General features: G+C 36.9%; 1 protein-coding gene across 2 annotated transcripts in view; it reads left to right on the top strand.

Annotated features, from left to right (window-relative positions):
• Positions 1 to 5,858: 5,858 nt before the first annotated feature.
• Positions 5,859 to 19,641, top strand: part of srgap3 (SLIT-ROBO Rho GTPase activating protein 3) — a 113,415-nt gene continuing 99,632 nt past the window's right edge. For both annotated transcript variants that reach the window (XM_046851047.1, XM_046851051.1), the window contains exon 1: positions 5,859 to 6,471. In XM_046851047.1, the coding sequence (XP_046707003.1) occupies positions 6,405 to 6,471 (67 nt within the window). In that variant the 5' untranslated portion in view covers positions 5,859 to 6,404. The remainder of the gene's footprint in view (positions 6,472 to 19,641) is intronic.

Here is a 19,641-nt window from a genome sequence, read left to right on the forward strand (position 1 = left end):
GAGTTCTACTATAGTTCTAGTGTTTACTCCAAACACATCACATACTGGAGCAGCCAGCCAGAAGGAACACACTCACACACAAACTCACACACACATACACAGAGGGAATGTGTGACAGAGAAATAGACAGCACAGAAAGCAAAAACACAAAGAAAATGAGCAACACAGTAAAAGAAGAAAATGGGAAAAAGGAAGGAAGGAAGAAAATGGAAAGACTGAAGACAATACTGATGTTGAAAGAGCAGCATGCAAATGATGATTTGAGGAAAGAATGCTAATCAAGCATGGGGTTTATTCGATATGCATCTCTCTCAGAGGCGTGGCTGGATTTAATTCGTATTGTGTTTGTAATTACATTGAGAGAACCTGCTGATGCTCTCATATAAATGTTCACTGAAATGCTGGGCAGAACTCGATTACTGAACACGGTCCCCAAGCCAACAATTTACTACTGTGAAGAAAAAGCTGATAGATTTTAAACTACTTGATATGACTGCATGATGTCCTAAAACTAAATACATAATGCATGACTGAGTGATAGAAAGAAAATACATTAAAATAAAAATGCAGAAAAAGATCATACCGACTTAAAGACTAATACTACAAAGGTATGTCATCAGACCCATGTGCAGTCTTTTTAAACATTATTGGCAGTGGATTCCTGTGCAGAAATTTAAATTAAATTACATTTTATTGCCCTTTTTTAGTAGTAAAGCCTACTCTATATTTCTGCTTGTTCTCAATGTCAATCCCCAAAACTGTAAGTAATCTGAAATTGTAAACCATTTTAAAATCAGTTCTTCCTACTAAAAAAACTTTACTTGCGTGATGATTTGAAAAAAAATTTAGTTTAGTGTTTAACCTTTCTTTCTCTGAGAGTGAACTGAGGACTTGATATAGAACACTGCAAAACAAATACAGAATTCCTCCTTTGGCACTTCCTCTGGGTTTTGCAAATTTGACATTTCAATGGGATTTGTCTACAGTCTTAGACAGAAGGTTTAACTTAAAAAAAAAAATATATATATAAAGGTTCACAGTTCCTCTAGGGTTTCTTTAGACTCTACAGTGGTCCTTTATCAAAATGAGCTCAATTTTAGGTAGTGCAAACTCTCTGAAGAACTCTTAAAGAAGTATGGACACGTTCTTGCATTTCAGTAATAAGATTCTGTTTAATAGGTCTGTCTGTTTTCTGACAGTTTTTTATGGCAGGCCATTGCTTTCTTCTTTGACTTTTCAGGACTGTAGCCCACTGATCTTACCCTTCTGGTTCTCATGTTTCATATTAGCAAATTTGATATTATGCAATCATTTCATTTACCAGTTGATTATTCATTTTAGCAAGTTAATATTATGTAACGTTGTTTGAGTGGGTGTTCTTTTTAATGAAAACCAAAAAGATTGCCTTAATAAACACATTTTCATCAAACGCTCCAGTTCAAATCTGCCATTTTTCTGCCACAATAAACAATTACTTATGCATCTTACACTCGTAAAAATATAGATTTGTTTAAGGTCTTAATGAGACATAACCCCAAAATACAATGAGTCAAAGAAATCTTCCTCAACAAGCTATGAGTGTGCTAAGACCAAGCATCATTAAAAAAAATAGGCATAACAAAAACATGTGACAAAATAAAAATCACAGAGCTCAGCTTGATCTGCTCCATGTGGTCAGGAAAGGTGCAGCAATGAGTTCACCAGATGTTCATTCTCCCTTTCTGTTGTGTACTATTATTCAGCTTGTTTTTTTAGTTTTAGATGTTAGTTTATAGACTATTTTATGTCTAGTTTGAAGCATTTCCACTTTACTAAGAGCAACTAGATATAAAATATTAAACTATAATAAAATTATATGAACTGTGAGCACATTTTACTCATGTGCCTATGATTTCTTTTTTTACAATAATTCTTTTTTTTAATAATAAACTGTAGGTTGTTCAGTGCAAACATTTATAAATAAATTAACATTATTTTATTTTAAAATTATGGTTGATATGGCTAAATACAAGATGCTGACCATAAATTAAAAAGGTTAAGCTTCTCAAAAGTCACAAAAAGGGTACAAATTCCAACATTTCTGGAAAAGCTTTTTACTGCTGCTTTCACTAAACATTTCATTAATGTTATCTTCCTCCCAAATACTCATTATATGTAAACTGCATTTATTTACAGCATTACTCTATTATTTTAGCAGTGCTCCAGATGGTCTGGACTCTCTAGCTAACTTGGTGTCCCCAGTGCTTTGGTTCTGTGGATGGACACACTCAGTGGACACTTTCTTTCTAATTCACTGCCATTTTCTCTCTCTCTCTCTCTCTCTCTCTCTCTCTCTCTCTCTCTCTCTCTCTCATTCTATTCAGACTTAAAGGACTGAAAGGGACTTTACAATGGGGCTTTGTCCGTTGAAAACACTGAAGTCATAGTTTCCCAGGCTCCTTCTCTTCAAGACTTCTAGCAATGAGCAGAAGAGTGCAGGAAAGAGGACTTGGCAACCAATTTCCATTAGGAAATGATAAAGATACAGTGTATTCTTGTGCTTGGTTTATAACTGAATAATTATTAAAGTTACAGCTCTATTCACATAAACCTGAGCTGATTATAGGCCTAGGCCATGACTCACAAGCAGACCCCAACCTAGCCAACATAATTATTTTATAATTTTATAATAAATCATACTTCAAAAAGCATAAATCATTTACTGGATTTATAGTGGAAGTCTTCAGGGCAATCTTCAAGCAGAAGATGAAAGGGCTGCTCCCTGCTGCATAATTCCTGAGCTATGCATTCATCTGGTTTGTCATTTTCACTCATGCAATCGGCAGGTCAGCTCTTGTAGTAGAAACCTTTTTTTTTAATGCTGCAGGACAAAGCTGTGTGCAGAATGAAGAAGGCAAGCAGAGAGTAGCTGTAGTGGACAGAGCAGTCGAGCTGATCTATGATTATGCAATAACAAATATCCACCCAAAGCTCAAGCTTTAGCAGGACCTCTGTCAAACCTCTAGAGTGCTGAATGCCAATATATGTGGACAATATATGTAAAGCATCACACATTTTTTTCATAGGGATTAATGACAAGTTTGGCCTTTACATATTTTCATTTTTAGATTTTTGCCATAGGACTCCTTAGGACTAAATATCAGGAAACATTTAACATATACTATAAAACAAAGCCTGTAAATTAGTGACAAATGCCTAATGCTTGATATTAGAAATAAATGTGCAGGTAGAACGGAACAAAATGTTCTAAGATGACATTGTGAAAATGTATTATAACATGTTGGGGCATTCTAAAAAGGGATGCTCTATAATCGTTTTGAAGACTATTCATAAGATTACTCATTATTTGTAGTCTGGGAGGAATGTCTTTCAGTAAGAGTGGCTGATTTGAATTGATCCAGGAGCTAAGCTTACACACAATGTGTGTATGTGTAAAAATCAGTCACTCACCTCTTTGTAGACATTAACACAGTTTACCATAAGTGCTTTGACTCATTTGTTTTACAGAGGCAGTTGTCTCATGGTTCGTTTCACTAAGAGCTTTTCACTATTTTTCTTTGCTCCTGTTATCACTAGTGCTGTGGTGACAAACCTATGAGAGATGCTTGTCTTGGCAACCTATTAGCACTAAACTCCATTTTCACAAACGCTGTCAATGGAACAAGCTGACCACAATTCACCAGAAGATGTGCTGAAATGTCAGTCAACAAGGAACGATGTTGTCTAACCTTAAAACTGATTAATATAAAACATATATTAACAATAACCTAAATAAATACATACACAACTATTATTATACTGCTTTGGGATATTAAAAAACATCATTATTAGCATGCAGTAACATATTTCCCCTACAAACTAATTATTTTCTCCTGCAAATACAGAATTTGTTGAGTATCTTGAAAATAACTTGAATTTTCATACAGAGAATATAAGCAATGACATTTAAACATAAACTTTTAAGTAAGTACATAATTTCCTTAGTTCCTATGTTTATTTTATGCAATCAACTATCACTGCTCTATTGAATGGTGTCAATACTCTTGAAAAATAAAACGATGATAGTGCTAATATGAAATATAGTGTAAAATATAGTATAACATATGTTATAGGATTGTTATTATTATTATTATTATTATTATTATTATTACTGTTATTATTATTACTGTATTATTATCACTACTACTACTACAACTCGAATTCCGGAAATGTTTCGTGATGCGCCAAATGTTCTCTATAGATGAAAGATCTGGACTGCAGGCAGGCCAATTCAGCACCCGGACTCTTCTACTACAAAACCATGTTGTTGTAAAAGCTGCTATATTTGGTTTTGCGTTGTCCTGCTAAAATACACAAGGCTTTTCCTGAAATAGATGTCATCTTGAGGGGAGCATATGTTGCTCTAAAACCTTTATATACCTTTCAGCATTCATAGTGCCTTCCAAAACATGCAAGCTGCCAATACTGTATGCACTTATGCACCACATACCATCAGGCTGGCATTTAAACCAAACGCTGATAACATGCTGGAAGGTATCTCTTCTCTTTAGCCTGGATGACACGGCCTCCATGATTTCCAAGAAGAATGTCAAATTTGGACTTGTCTGACCATAAAACACTTTTCCACATTGAAACAGTTTTTAAATGGGCCTTGCCCCACAGGACATGACGCCGCTTCTGGACCATGTTCACATATGACTTCCTTTTTGCATGATAAAGAGTTTAGTTGGCATCTGCAGATGGCATGGCGGGTTGTGTTTAACGACAGAGGTTTCTGAAAGTATTCCTGGGCCCATTTAGTAATATCAATGACACAATCATGTCGATGAGTGATACAGTGTCTTCTGAGGGCCCGAAGACCACAGGTATCCAACAAAGATCTTCGGCCTTGTCCCTTACGCATCTGAATCTTTTGATGATGTTATGTACTGTAGATGATGAGATTCGCAAAAAGCTTTTGCAATTTGACATTGAGGAACAATGTTTTTAAAGTATTACACAATCTTTTATGCACTCGTTCACAGATTGGCAAACCTTTACCTATCTTTACTTCTGAGAGACTCTGCCTATCTAAGACATCTCTTTTTATAGCTAATCATGTTACAGACCTGATGTCAATTAACTTGATTGGTTGCTAGATGTTCTTCCAGCTAAATATTTTCAAATTTTCTGGCCTTTTTAGCCCTTTGTTGTCCATGTGCCAACTTTTTTGAGACCTGTAGCAGGCATTAATTTAAAATGAGCCTATTTTGTGCATAAATGTGTAGAGTGTATTTCTCGGGTTAAACATGTGTTATGCTCTATATGTTCTATTGTAAATAAAATATTGTCTCATGTCATTTGAAAGTCTTTAGTTTCCATTTTATGGAATTTTATGTATTTTTTATCTATCTATCTATCTATCTATCTATCTATCTATCTATCTATCTATCTATCTATCTATCTATCTATCTATCTATCTATCTATCCTAATAATACTAATAATAATTACAAGTAAAAGAAGATTTAATATTTATTTTGTATGCTGTATGCCAATCGTTGCACCACTTCTATTCTATTCACGGGTGCCAATACTTTTGGATTGATTGCATAAATGAGATCAAACGAATGAGCTGGAACACGGCGTTACTGCCTTGTACTGTGCACCGTATTTGATGTCTTTGTGCAAGGAAAACCTTCTGTGTTCCTGTCACAATGCGAAGGATCCGGCCAAAACAAACACATAGCTGGAAAGCATCTTTTTTTTTGCTTTCTTTCCGAAAGCGATCAGTTCAATGCCCTGAGGCTGCCGCTGATTAGCTGAGAGAGATGGGGGGCGGGCGCTTAGCAGTGGGCGTGGTTTCCAGCGGCGCTCGGCGCGAGTCCATTCTTGTGAGGCTGCAGCAGGAGCGCGAGGCGTGTTTGTTCACGGCGGGCTAGTGAAATGCGCTCGTGCCCTCCACTATCTGGAAATTGCGATCGGTTCTGCAGCATGGCTGCAAGCGACATGTGCCTGTGCATCACTCGGGTCTTTATATGAGCAGTGGAATTTGCGTTGCTTTTGCTACTTTGGATGGCATCCTGAGCGAGGAGGAGCCGCCGTGTGCGCGAGTGTGCGTTAAGTGTGTAAGAGTGTGTGTGTGTGTGTGCTTCATTCTCCCAGCTCCTGGGTTTGGCGCTTTAGCTAGCTGAAGGAATGAGAAAAGGCAGGTGTGCAGAAGGGTGAGTTATAAAGCACATTGGACAAAAGAAACTGAAATAAAAAAAGAGACTCGGTGTAACAGGCGAGACTTTTTATTAAACTCTTGTAAAAAATCAAAAGAGCAAGCAAACCACTGCAAGCTGTGACAAGGGGCAGAGAGCTTTTGGTGCACCATCTCCCATCTCACGGGATCCTCCGTTAAATATCTCAGGAAGCCATCAAAATGTCATCGCACACGAAATACAAGAAGGACAAGGAGATCATTGGGGAATATGAGACGCAAGTTAAAGGTACGTGTCAGTCGAATTGAAGTTGCACCCACCAGTGTCATTTGCATGGAAAATGGGTTGCGTGATACTGGGATTTTATACGGATATTTGCAAAAATCAGTGCTCATGAATTCAATTCGACTCTACATTAATGGTGACTAGGATAATCTCCAGCCTTGATGTGGTGCTCTCTGCATTGAACCTGAACCCGGGTAACGCCTCATCTCTGCTTGCAAATCCGCCCACCCCCTACACTTTTCCCCCCTTGTGATTGAAGTTGCACTGCATTTGAATCGCACATCTTAAGCATTGCAAAGAATTGCAATGCAATAGAGTGCAATCAGGCAAACATAAAAACAAATAGAGCAAGATCCAAGTTTTTTTGTATACATATATCTAATGCAAGTAAAGAAAAATCGAGGAGGCTCGGCTTCTTGTGCAGAGAAGCAGTAATGGTGCATACTGGGCTCGCGCTCGCTCCACGAGCACAAAGCTGAACCTCTGACCAAATGTCCATTTTTCTGGGCAAATTGGTGTCGATGAAAGGTTCAGAAGAAGCCCAAGTAAAGGCATTGTTGCTGGGTAGAATGGAGTATTTCAAGCTCCTTCCACACAAAAGGGTGGAACGTGGAGAAAATTGTACTCTCCTTATTGTTTATGCAGCAGACACTGCAATGGGCTGATAGGAAACAAACCTAAAAGCCTGTCAACATATACATTCCGTGCATACACAAATAGGCTTCTGTAGATGGACACACTGAATGTGGAACAGAATTTTCAGTTAATTGTGGTACTGATGACTGTTAAGCCTTGTGATTTTCTTTTTCCTCAACAAAAACCAAACAACAAAAACCTTAAACCAATTGTGTTTTGCGAAAACACTCAATACACTCCCTAGTTAGCAATTGGAAACCTTAGCTTACTGTCTTAATTTGATACATCTTTTGAAAGCAACAACCTCACTCAATTCAATCACCAATTTTTATTGCTTTCACCAGTTTATATCAGTCCTGAATTTGCTTAGTGCCTGAGCACCAATCAGCCAACAGCGAATGCACAGTATATTGTCTGTGACAAATCGACATGGAAATTTAAAAGAGTAACACTATCGTTATGTGATGCTATAGACAACAATATGATTTCTATATAACCATAATAGAAACCTAAAAGATTTTTCTCACACGAGAAAACCACATTTTGTAAAGAGCATTAGAATATTATATAAAAGGTAAGCAATAAGCGCCGTGGATATTGTTTTCATAGTGGTGTGATGTAGTCCAACACCAAGCAGAGGGCCATTTTTACTTGGCAACAATAGCAATTATTAATTTATTATTTTGTGAGATCATATTTTTCTAAACCTTTATGATGTAACATGGTGGAACATTAAAACAAGCTAGTTCTAAACAGTCATTCCATCACCCCACCCTTGCCATGTCACGTTACCAGGAAATCCAGATAGCATAGTCGTGAAGACTTTCCTGTGGCGGAAAGTTCACTGACTGTTACAAAACTCAGACAGCAAGACTATTTTCTTAAATGTTTAATAAACATGTATAAACATAATCTGGTACATTTTTAAAATAATAACACATATTGTTTTTTTTTGTTGTTAAGTGCCTATTTTCTATTACTATGAAACGAGTAATGTGTTAGAATGAACATTTTAATATAAACCCATTTGTTTAAGAAAATCTGAACGCTATTGCCTGAGAAAATGATTCAGCACCTTCTACCCAATCAGATTTCAGAATGCAACAACATTATGGAATGATGGATGCTAAAAGCAGTCTGCTTAAGTTCATTAAATATATATTCTTACATTCCCCTAAACAGTATGCATGCAATACCATTTATATACATTTCATGTGGTCTACAATTACAGTAATGCCCCAAAAAGCAAATTTTATGCTGTACATACTGTTGTTATACTGTTCTTATATTAAATCTACCCCTTTCAGGCAGTATTTAATTACCATATAAAACCATCCTTTAATACAGTTCTGAAAATATGGCCTCTGGTTGCATCAATTTTCAATCTGCTTGTCTTTGCCAAGGTCTTTCATCTGCCAGGCTCTTTAAGTGTGTGTGGTGGATGCTTTAAGAACAGACATCATTACATTAAATACATTTATATGTGCATTATTACATATTTATATATTTATCTAGTTAGTATTTAAATATCTTCCGAAACCATCTTCTAATAAAGTGTTGCCGGCCACTGGAGCGATTCTCAATTCAGCCTTTCTGTTTTGTGAATGAACTAAAACCCAGACAGATCAGAAAAGGGAGCTGACTGCGCTAAAGGCTACACTGCAATACACACTGACTAGACATGTTCTAAGGATTATATAGCTTTTCAATTGGATTTTAGTGTAAGAAGCATTAGGTAAATGACTCTTTTTCCCCTATGGGACAGCATGCGTGTCAAGGTATAATACACAGGTGGACATAAACCGCAAAATTGCATTCCTGTTCATGCAAATATGTCTGAAAAATATTTAGTGGAACTCCCAAAGAAATGACAAAATGTACAGTAAATATGACATTCATACATTTTAATGTTACTATTTTGACAGAAAGTCTCCAGAATCTTCAAAATCAGCTGTGACCATGAGAGTAAAGTTCTGTATTGTAATGCATAAACATAGACAGGAATACTACTTGTTAGTATGATAGGCAGCATAGGCTGCAGTCAACTGTGCAGGTCAAAAAAGAAGTCTGTTTGTCTCAATAGAGCCCCCTGATGCCAATATCCTTTATGTGGTTAAATGAGGCAGTGACTTTGACGTCTTCTGATCAACAGAGCCAGGCTGTCATGGGTTACTGACTGCTAAATCAGCATGGCATGGTTGTTTAGAGTTAACTAGAGTAGCAGAACCAAAGAAAAGCAGTCTGAGAGCAGTCTGTAGATGTAAAAATGACACGTTCTCTTTACGGACATTTCATGCGATATGAAAAACTTAGATTTATTCGTAAGTTCCTTGCTGTTATGAAGGGACCCCTGTGAATTTCCTTTAGCATTCCTTTGCTTGTTGTTGCCAAGGACTTTCATCTGCCAGGCTCTCATCACCTTCTTTAAACAAGTGTGATGGATGCTTTGAGAACACAGACATCTTTATTAACGTCATATGTTTGAAATGAACAGTTTCTTAATTAAACCAGCAAAATGACAAAATGTGTGATCTATACATCGAAAAATGTTACAAATTTCTATGTTGACTGCAGATAGTAATTCAGCAAAAAGTGCAACATTAAGTTGTACACTTATCGCACCATTAACACTTATACTGCTGGACCATGTTTCAGTTCAGTACTAAAATAATCAAATCTAATTTAAATCCCTCTCTTACATAAAAGTACTGAATTGTGGCTGTGCCCAGTACATTACTTTCTTTAAGAAAGAAAAAAGATAGGAGGCATCTTTATTTACACGACTTTCTTTCTAATACCTTCCTATCCCATGCTTGACACGAACAGCTTATTAATATAACACATTGGATTTCAGACGGTCACAGTTTCATAGTACATTCTCTACAAAGGTTTAGAGAGACTGCAGTGGAGCACCTGCTGTGTTCAGCCTCCGAAGTTGGTTTAAATTTCTCAAAGCAGTAGCACCAGTCCAACAAGATCACTGACAATAGGTGTGACATACAATGCTTCACCTATAATCATTGCACCAGTTCTCCCACATAAACGATTCAGGTTGCACATGTTAACTGTGGATTTTCTGGAATTAGTTGTGAATAGTATAAGCCATTGAAATGGGGTATATGATGAAGGAGAGTAAAGCCACTGAAGGGGTTGGGGGTCTTCACAATTGCAAAAGTTGATAATGGATAAAAATCATGTACAGGTTGGGAATATCAACCTGCCATGTACGAATGTGAAATGTGTTTGCTAGCCTGGGCAAGTAAAACATCCAATACACTTTCTTTCCTGGTGTTTATTTAAAGAGTTATATACCGTATTTTCCAGACTATAAGCCGCCACTTTTTTCCCACGCTTAAACAACGAAGCGGCTAATATATGGTTTTTCCCTGGGTTTTTCCCGGTTTCACAAACTTCATTACAAACTGAGCCCCATAACATTAGACCGATGAAATTGCCGAACGGGTTCAGGTGAACCAAAGAAACTCTTTAAATTAAATCGCTCTCCCACTGAATCGGGCCGCACCACATCATAAATATGGATGAGGTTTCCTCTGACGTTTAACCTGCCGCTCACTCGGACTGTCTACAGAAAATGCGAATCATTCATCACGCTGAAAACAACCGGGCATGAAAAAACACACTTCACCTGTGTTCTGAGCTGCACCGCATCGGAAAGGAACGAGGAAGACAGTGAACAATGACTTTCTTGGTAGGCTACTGTTTAGATACAAGCTGTGTAACAGACACTGTCTTTCGTTAAAGCCTGTGTAAAGTTCATTAGTTTCAATGTAGGCATATAGACAGGTGCAGCGTATTTATGTTCAAAATAAAAATCTTTGTCAAATTCAGCTTATATTTGGGTGCGCTTAATAGTCCAGAAATTACGGTAATAAAAATGCGTTGCACTTTTATTTTGATTCGGTTTTTTTAGCCTTTTGAATACCTGTGTGTTCCTGATACGGAAAAGATAATTTATCATGTGTGAATGCTAATGAATCCATGTAGTAATCCTTTTTTACAGCCAGATCGCACTTTGGTTGATGTGTGTAATGTAGTTCCTACAGCGTGTCGAATAACGGCGAAGAGCTTCAAACATATGTACATATCAGATGAAATCATTTGGTTTATGAAAGTCAATAAGGAATATTCATCAGATCCAATAAAGCAAATCATACTATCTAATGTGGACTGTTTTAAAGCACAATATTGCAATAAAATGGTGAGCAGCAATGTTAGACCCCTTTAATCTAAAATATATGGGGTTTTTTTTTTACATACAAATTTGTGCTAAATCATTGCCTAATCTCCACTGTTAACATGTCCTTCTCGAAATGGAAGACATCTGTTCTCAGTCTTTCTTTCTGATGGTGGTTTTGTATGTAATGCAACTCAGATAGTACTATTTATCTTCTGCCTGTCAATTAAGTTGCATGCGTTGTTGGGCATATGAACATTAAATTATGCAGTTAGCATCAGTGCTCGCAAATGGTGCCCAGTTCCTGCTTAATTAAGCAATGTTCCACATGAGACAGGGGGGAAGATAAGGGAGCAATCTGTTAATGGCAATGCAATGTAGAATCAGGCTCGGCTTTTTTAATCACAGCGTACTGGCCAACCTTAAATGGAGCGAGTTTACTAAACGTGCAGAGTTATACAGAGGCTTTGCGTCTGAAATTAACAAGAAGTATGAGCATGTAAATGTATGAAGTACCGATGTTTCATTTTGTGAGAGCTGATGAGAGTCAGGGACTGTCCTTGGTAAGTGTGAATGAAGGTTTTGCTTGTGTGTGAGCTGTGGTTTTTTCTCACTCCAGCTTATAATGAGATACAGCTTGAAACGACTTATCACACAGAGCGATTGTGGATTTGCTGGGTTTGCATGTGCAAGAGTCAGCAGTAGAGCTCATCGTATCTCGCCTGTCTAAATGATGAAGTATTCCCAACTCTGTTATTCACACAGTGATTCAGCTCTGCAATGCACAGAGATTGAACTGTAACTGCTGAATATATATTCAGCGCTCTTTAATCATTAATTACCTTCGGCGCTTACAGTTTAACAAAATATTTTGGGAAGCTGGAAGCTTATTTTTGTAAAGGTTGTATAGACACAATCGCTATTGTAATAATGAGAGCTTTTCCGCACACGTTAGTGGATCAGCAGCTGGATTTCCTGTCTGTCCTGCTGTAGCAGTTTCTCAGGAATTCTTCAATATACAGGTAGCCAGAACTCCGAGTGGAAGAATCTGATTTGAAGCCATGACAGCACTTCTGCATTGCGACAGTTAGATTCAGTTTAATCAGTGTATACAGTCATTAGCTTAGATTGCTAAAACACTGAGTGAAAAGCTTTGCTTCTGTGTGTTAGTAGTGGAAGATTTAAGGTCGTTCAAATCATTTTATAGGCTTGCACAGCATCGATTTTTCTGCTTACTTTTAACTTTAAATTAAAACAGTTTAATGATTTAAGAGGCATCATAAGTTATATATATATTAATAACATTTTTTATTTAATTAAATGTGCTTCTGGACAAAACATTCTAGATTCTAAAGGTTGACGTATATAAAATAAAAAAGAAAAACTATTTAAGGCTTCTGTTTATTTGTTGCTGATAGCTGGGTCTCTATATGGTACAATAAACTCACAACCCTCTGAGACACTGCATCAACTGCTTTGACACAGGGCAGCTGAACATGCATGGAGGAAAACACTACCTTCGGGTTTCCATATGTAAGCTCAGAGATGTCTGCAGTCGATTAGTTATTGGGAAAACTGGTAGACAGAGATGCTTCTTAGCTGTGGATGGTTATAGAATTATCAGATTTACTAACGATGAAGTAAAAAAAATCATCGTCTCACTAGTGAATAGGGCTGGCCAATTTGCTATGATCAAATCACAGCATCATATTTACAAATATAATTATAATTAAATATCTTACATTACAATATGGATGTAAAATACATACATTTCTTATTTTCTTCCCTGTATAAAATAGAATTGTTCTTTTAGAAATCTCTAGGTTTTTGCAATCTAGTTTATGGATGTGGTGAGGGAAGACATGCAGGTAGTTGGGTTGAAAGAGGCAGACGTAGAGGACAGGGGTATGGAGACGGATTATCCGCTGTGGCGACCCCTAATGGGAGCAGCTGGAAGAAGAAGAAGAAGTTTTTGCGATCTCATTATACTGATAATATTAGCATATACTCTCATGATCCATCTAACAAATCTGTGATATTAAGAAAACACCCTCCATGAGGTCAATGGAGATTCTTTTTCTATATTTTCTTTTGGTAATACTTTCAGTCAGTAAGGTGGTATAAAGCTTAAAATATAGCTATTTGCAAAAAAAGAAATTGCATTACAAAGTCTTGATTTTAGGATGCGTATAGTGTAAAATAAAAATTACGCTTATTTTATAGTCTCGTGATTTATTTTACCCATTTTTGTCCCCACTTGGGAACCCTGACAAACATCTGACAAACTGCCAAAAAAGGTGCTTAGGATTCACAGCCACAAACATTGCCATGATGTACAGAGAATGGGCTTCCTGGCCAAAAATGTTTCTATTTTGAGGTTAAGGTATACAGGAGATTGACAGAATATCACCTAATGTGCTGAACAGTTTTCATTAAAATGCTGGTGGCACACACAACATACATACACATATACATATATAAGTATTTAAGCACACTTTTGACCATGACGACACTTTGCTTCCATCAGATACATGGATTTGCAGTGCCATTATTTGCAAAACCGTGTGCTTCAGCCATGATTCTTATGATTGACTTATAATTCACAATGTGAATCTAATCACCACTTATTCACATCTTACACCTGATATCTTCTGTAGTACATAATTACCTAAAGGTACACATGCACCACTCAGATAATAATATTACAATGCTTTTCTTTTTATTATTCATAAATTGAATTTTACTGTCCGCTTATGAAATGGAATTCACTTCAACATTTGGGTTTTACATCTTTTGTTTTCCACATTCATTCATATGGAAACACCAAAGGTAAGGAGTTTCTCAGGACTTATAGCCAGCCATGGCAGATTTCATGTTGAAGGCACAATATAAACAATTAATTAAATGTATTATTTTATTGCCAGTTCAGTTACTTGTTTCAAATCTCAACAGTTTATGTTAGTTTCACCTCTGCCTACGCCTTACACTTTCCGCCAGTGTCTTTAAAAAAAAAAAAGAGTGCTTGATACTGGATATAGACCTACTCTTGAAAAATAATCTGGCAGCATTGTCCGCATGAACAAAACACACACTTTTATTTTTATATAATCTGAAAGGGCTGCCCAGAAAATCAACTTCAGCTCCTGTTTTGAAAATGAGATATGATTACTCAAACCACTTCAGGTGGTCTAACCACATTTGACAAATAAAGCCCCTCCTAATACATGATTCACATGCTTTATAGGTTAATATTTATAAACGTGAGCAAGTTGAAACATATAATGAAAAGGTTTTTTTTTCTCGATTCATTAAAAGAATAACTACAAATACAGTCCAATACTGGAAGCTATTATTCAGAAATAATGAGATGATTAAAATATAATTAATATGCACAGATGTAAGATTTTAGTCTGTCTGAAATGTGTAAGTGAATGAATGTGCAAATTTCTGGTCTTCTTCCAAATGTCTTGGACTTTTGGCAACTGCGTGACTGTCGGCTGTTTTATGCAACATGCTTGGATTGTATTTTGCTTCATTCATGAGTCATTTTGGTTTAAATCATCTCCCAAATGATAAATGTAAATGCATGTAAACAGCGATCAGAGCGAATTTGAATCAACCTGCACCATCAGCTACGATTTAACAAATGCAGAAACCTTAACTCCACAAAGTTAGATTTGGAAAAAAAAATAAGGCACAAAGTCATGACCCTCTGTTACTTTTGCTAAACGTTATGGAGGTGTCATCAGGGAGGAAAAGCCGGAAATCTGATGAGCTAATGGTTTATGAACCCAGCAGATGAGTGCCAGAACATGGGCCCCTCGAGGATTGGGGGGTGTGTGTGCCTCACCTCTGTCCAAGCTGTTCAGCTGCTACACAACTTCATTTGCATTTAAATAGAGGGGCTCTGCGTGGAAAATGAGCCAGGCCTTCAGAATTGGACTGGGTTTAGCCTTTGCTCCTTTGCTGCACAGTGAGAGAAGGGCAGGCTTGGAGAGAGCTGCTTCCTGCTTGTCTGCATTCTCCTTTTCATTCTCCTTGTCATATTCAGAGGCAGTGAAAGGACTGCATTATGTAATGGGTCAGGATTTGGCCATGAGCACTGCCGGCCTCCTGCGATCAGTGTTAGAACAGGCAGGGAGGCTCCCCGGCTGGCGGCGCTTCTGCCATTACCAATGTTTTGTGCTTATAGTTGGGGATTTGCCGTTATCTTGGGGACTTTTATATAGCACAGTATTTATTTTTTCATCCAATATACAGATTATTCATCAAACATGGCTTAACTAGGTATTTTAATTTAATATAATCATTATTGGCAAGATCACAGTATATGAGTGTGTAGAGATCATTTTCTCTAAGCCCACATGTTGTGTGATGTTGCCTCTTTGAGCAACTGAGTTCTATTAGATTTTGCCTCTTATTTATCGCCCATTGTTCTCTGTGGTTCTCTGCGGCATGGAAGAGGTCATCTGTGCTCTTGGCATTGTGCCTTGGAGCCGGACAGCCCTTTATACAACCAGAGCCATGGCTGCCTCTCACTGTCGCCTTGATACCTCTCTGCTCCTAAGAGTATACTTGCTTTTTGATTTGCTTGTCTGGCTGTAGGAGCTAAACTTTCTTGTTAGAATCGTTAAATAAATGTTAGTTCCCTGTGCACATATAGAGTAACTATAACATGCTTTTGTGATAGAGGAAAAGTACAGAGCATCTTTCCTGGTCTGTAGTTTATAAAGGGAAGTGTGTAAAAAGAGGTGGTGCCTGAAGGACCTCATTAAAATGGTACTGTTTTCTTCAGGCCAGGGGAAGTCTGGATTGCCTTGTTTGCATTTTCTTCTCGTTTACAGGCACACAAGACACACTTGGTTCTCCTTGGAGTCATGTAGGCCATCAGAATAACTTGAGAGTTTGTAACTTTGTGAATTCGGACTATGATTCACAGCACAGGGGCAGCCAATATGTTTTGTATATGAACTGGGGAACTCTATTTTTATGTAACAAGAGTTTATTTAATGCAAGTAGATTTTTTATGAAGTCAAGTTAATGCCTCCATGAACAAATCAAACTGACTGTCCTCTCATCTACAGTGTACTATGAGTTTATAAGAATTTTGCTTGTGAAAAGTAAAAACGCCTGCTCCATTCCTGTCATCATTTTGAGCTTGTGCATTGACATTAACCATCAGTAGACTTAATGGTACATTTGTATTAAAATAATATAAAATGATCTGTAATTCAACCATTTATCAAACTCAAGTATTAGACTTGGCTAATTAGGCTTATGGACCTCTGAGCCTAGGTTGCATAAAGCAGTATGGTAGTTATTTATCAAAAGAATAATAATAAAAAAATCATAGCAGAGTGTTAAGAAAGAAATCTGAACTGTGTAAACACCCACTGTTTTTTTTAATTGATATTATATTTTATGAATAGTGACACGGTCATTGCTTGATCGTTGAAGCCCCAGTATTGCCAAGTTGCCACTATTTAATAACCTGGCAAACCTTGAGCAAGGCACTTGACCCTCTCTGTTTCAGGGATGGCTGACCGTGTGCTGTTTCTGCCGACTGGAATATGTGAAAAAAAGAATTTCATAGTGCTGTAACGTGTGTGTGAGAAATAAACGTTTGTTATTTTGTCAGATTTACCAGTCTTTTCAAATCAATGCTCTCTGGTTCTGGTATTCTATTCGCTGATTATTTAAATAAATAGGAGCATGTTCATGTATGACGAAACAGAGCATTGCTAGGACGGCTGCCCTGTGGACAGACTTGGCAGAACATAGTTTGAAATAGTGGGCACAACATATGATGTTGGTTTCTTACTAGTCCAGGGTTTCATTTGTTTCCTATGTGATTTGTCTCTCAGCCTAGACATCTTGCTGATATGAGATTTGCAGATTAACATTGGCATTTCACCAAATAGTAAATCATTTTTTAAACTAATAAGCATTGCTAAAAAAATATTTAGCAATGAACAAGAGCATGAATAAGAGCAACCTACTTTGTTTGTCTGACATGACCAGCCATAGACCGCTTTTGATGTGAGATTGTTGTTTGCTCACCGGTCTGTACTTCAAACAAAACTCTAAAAACTTTTAAAGATTTGATTGTGTGAAGCATTTATCCATTGACTATACTTTGCTCTTAAAAAAAATGTTTGATGTTCAAAAGTGTATGAAAGTGCATGTGCACAGATGTGCAGATATCCAGTCAGACTGTAACCTTACGTGTTTTAAAGCTTGTGGTCGGATAAGAGTACAAAAGAAAGATCTAAAGTTCAAAATTAGGTGATTATCATTTTGGTTTTGCTTCTGTAATGTGCTGAATGTGTTCTGTATTAAAGCTTGAATGATTCTATTTCACAAGCAGCTGAATGAAAGTGAAACTTTGGATAAATGTACTAGTTAAACCAGTACATTGTGGCTTATCCATAGTGTGAGTGTGTTAAGGTTATCACATTTCTAACTTTACATTTTCTGAAGATGAATTAAATGACTAGGCCGCTATTTTGAAGATGTCTTCAGAGCTGTCCGTTTCATGGCACCCCTAAATAAATAAATACAAATGCATTAGTCCTGATGCATGCACCTTTTACTCATAAAAGTGAGCTGGTGTTGTTTTTCTCGAAATATCTTTGCAACCCTGAGAAATTGGTGGTAGGTTGGGTGTTGTGGTTGGTGTGGGTTCATGCTGCCTCGTCCCATGGGCCTCTGAGCTGCTTATCCCTGCTTGTTAATAATCCCCAACTGTGGCAGATTTGATACCAAATAATGATGTTTACTGGTTTAGCTGGTGCTTAAAAGCCTGCATATAAACAGTGGCTTTAATCCAGCCATTTGCAGACTTTGTTTCATGCCATTCTCATGCTGTTCTGTTTTGAATTATCAGAATGTGTGCTTCTGGGACAAAAACAGTGATTTATGCAGGCCAAATGCAGAGATCAGTGTTTTATAAAGTTTTTTTCAGCTGCGAATTTGAAATCGGTTCAACATTAATGTCATAATTGCCAAGTGACACAATCAGAGTAAGATATAAGATCTCAAAATAGTGCAGACAGGTACCACTAAAATATCATTCCTCAAGAGATAACTGAAGACCACATAGCATTTTCCTTCTTTTATAACATTTATAATAGTTTCTGCTCTATTTTGCATACATTTGATCTTGTAGACTATTATTATTGATGGTTTTAATGATTTACATGAAGCCAGATTTCATAGAGAACCAAAAGCCATAAAAGAAACAAAAGCATCTCCATTTTATTTGTCAGTTTGTTTGATGCAATGAAATCTTGAGAATTGAAAGGCATTGAAATAAGGACTGTATGTAAACACACTGAAGCCTTTCATTAAAAAAGGGTTGGTACGGAAAACAAAAGAAAGCATTCTTTTCCTGCTAATGTAATGCAGTGGTTACTTTGCAGACTTGCTGATCAGGATTTAGGCTTCCTCTCGAACAGTGTCAGCTCAGCAACAGTGTGTATTGGCAGGCACCATTTTAAAACATAGTAACTGAAACGTACATAGCATGTGCTCGAGCAAGTCGTGTCATCTCACAGTTGTTGTGTTACTAAATTACAAACATACCTTTTGCAGGAATGGCGCTCTAAATGAAGGTATTAAAGGATGCCATGTCACTTTGCATCATGTAGACTGAGTGATCTGAGACAGATCACTTGTTCATTTGGGAGAGTGTGCATCTGCAGAAGAAGAAATGAGTGCAAGACTGTATTGGGTTGGTCGGCTTTGTGGTTTGACGGCAAAACGGCTTCAGATCTAAGACACACACTGGGCTTTAAGTTTTTTTTAAATATCTTTTAAAGTCTTTTCATATGTTTTAATACAAATCTTTCGTTCTGACTGTTAATAATGTGGAAATCTTTTATTCTTTGTAGTGTTACAACTGCCATGTTTTTTTTATTTATTTGTATTTATTTATTTATTTAGTTCTTTTTCAATTGTATATTAAAATTCTACTAATACTTATAATAATCATAAAATAATAATTATTATATATCTTATGGTTCTTAAGTAATTGATTGATTGGCATGAAGGAACATGCTGTCAACTGACAAACAGCTACTCTGTTTTTTCTGTTTGTATAAGTAATTCATTTATTAAAGATATGCTAAAAATGAACTAAACATTACTTAAATAAATAACACCACTCCAAATTTGTTAAAGGGCAAAGTCATTAGTGTAGCTCTTGGTGAAATTTTCATGTTGAAATGTGCTAAGTGTTTGGATGGTCTGTATTTTTGTGCTGTGTTTTAATGTGATTTTATTGAGTACACACATGCACATACTAAAACAACTGTCTCTGAACTGGGGATTGTCTGCAACCC

This window comes from Silurus meridionalis, chromosome 1 (genome assembly GCF_014805685.1).
Source record: "Silurus meridionalis isolate SWU-2019-XX chromosome 1, ASM1480568v1, whole genome shotgun sequence".
Lineage (NCBI taxonomy): Eukaryota > Metazoa > Chordata > Actinopteri > Siluriformes > Siluridae > Silurus > Silurus meridionalis.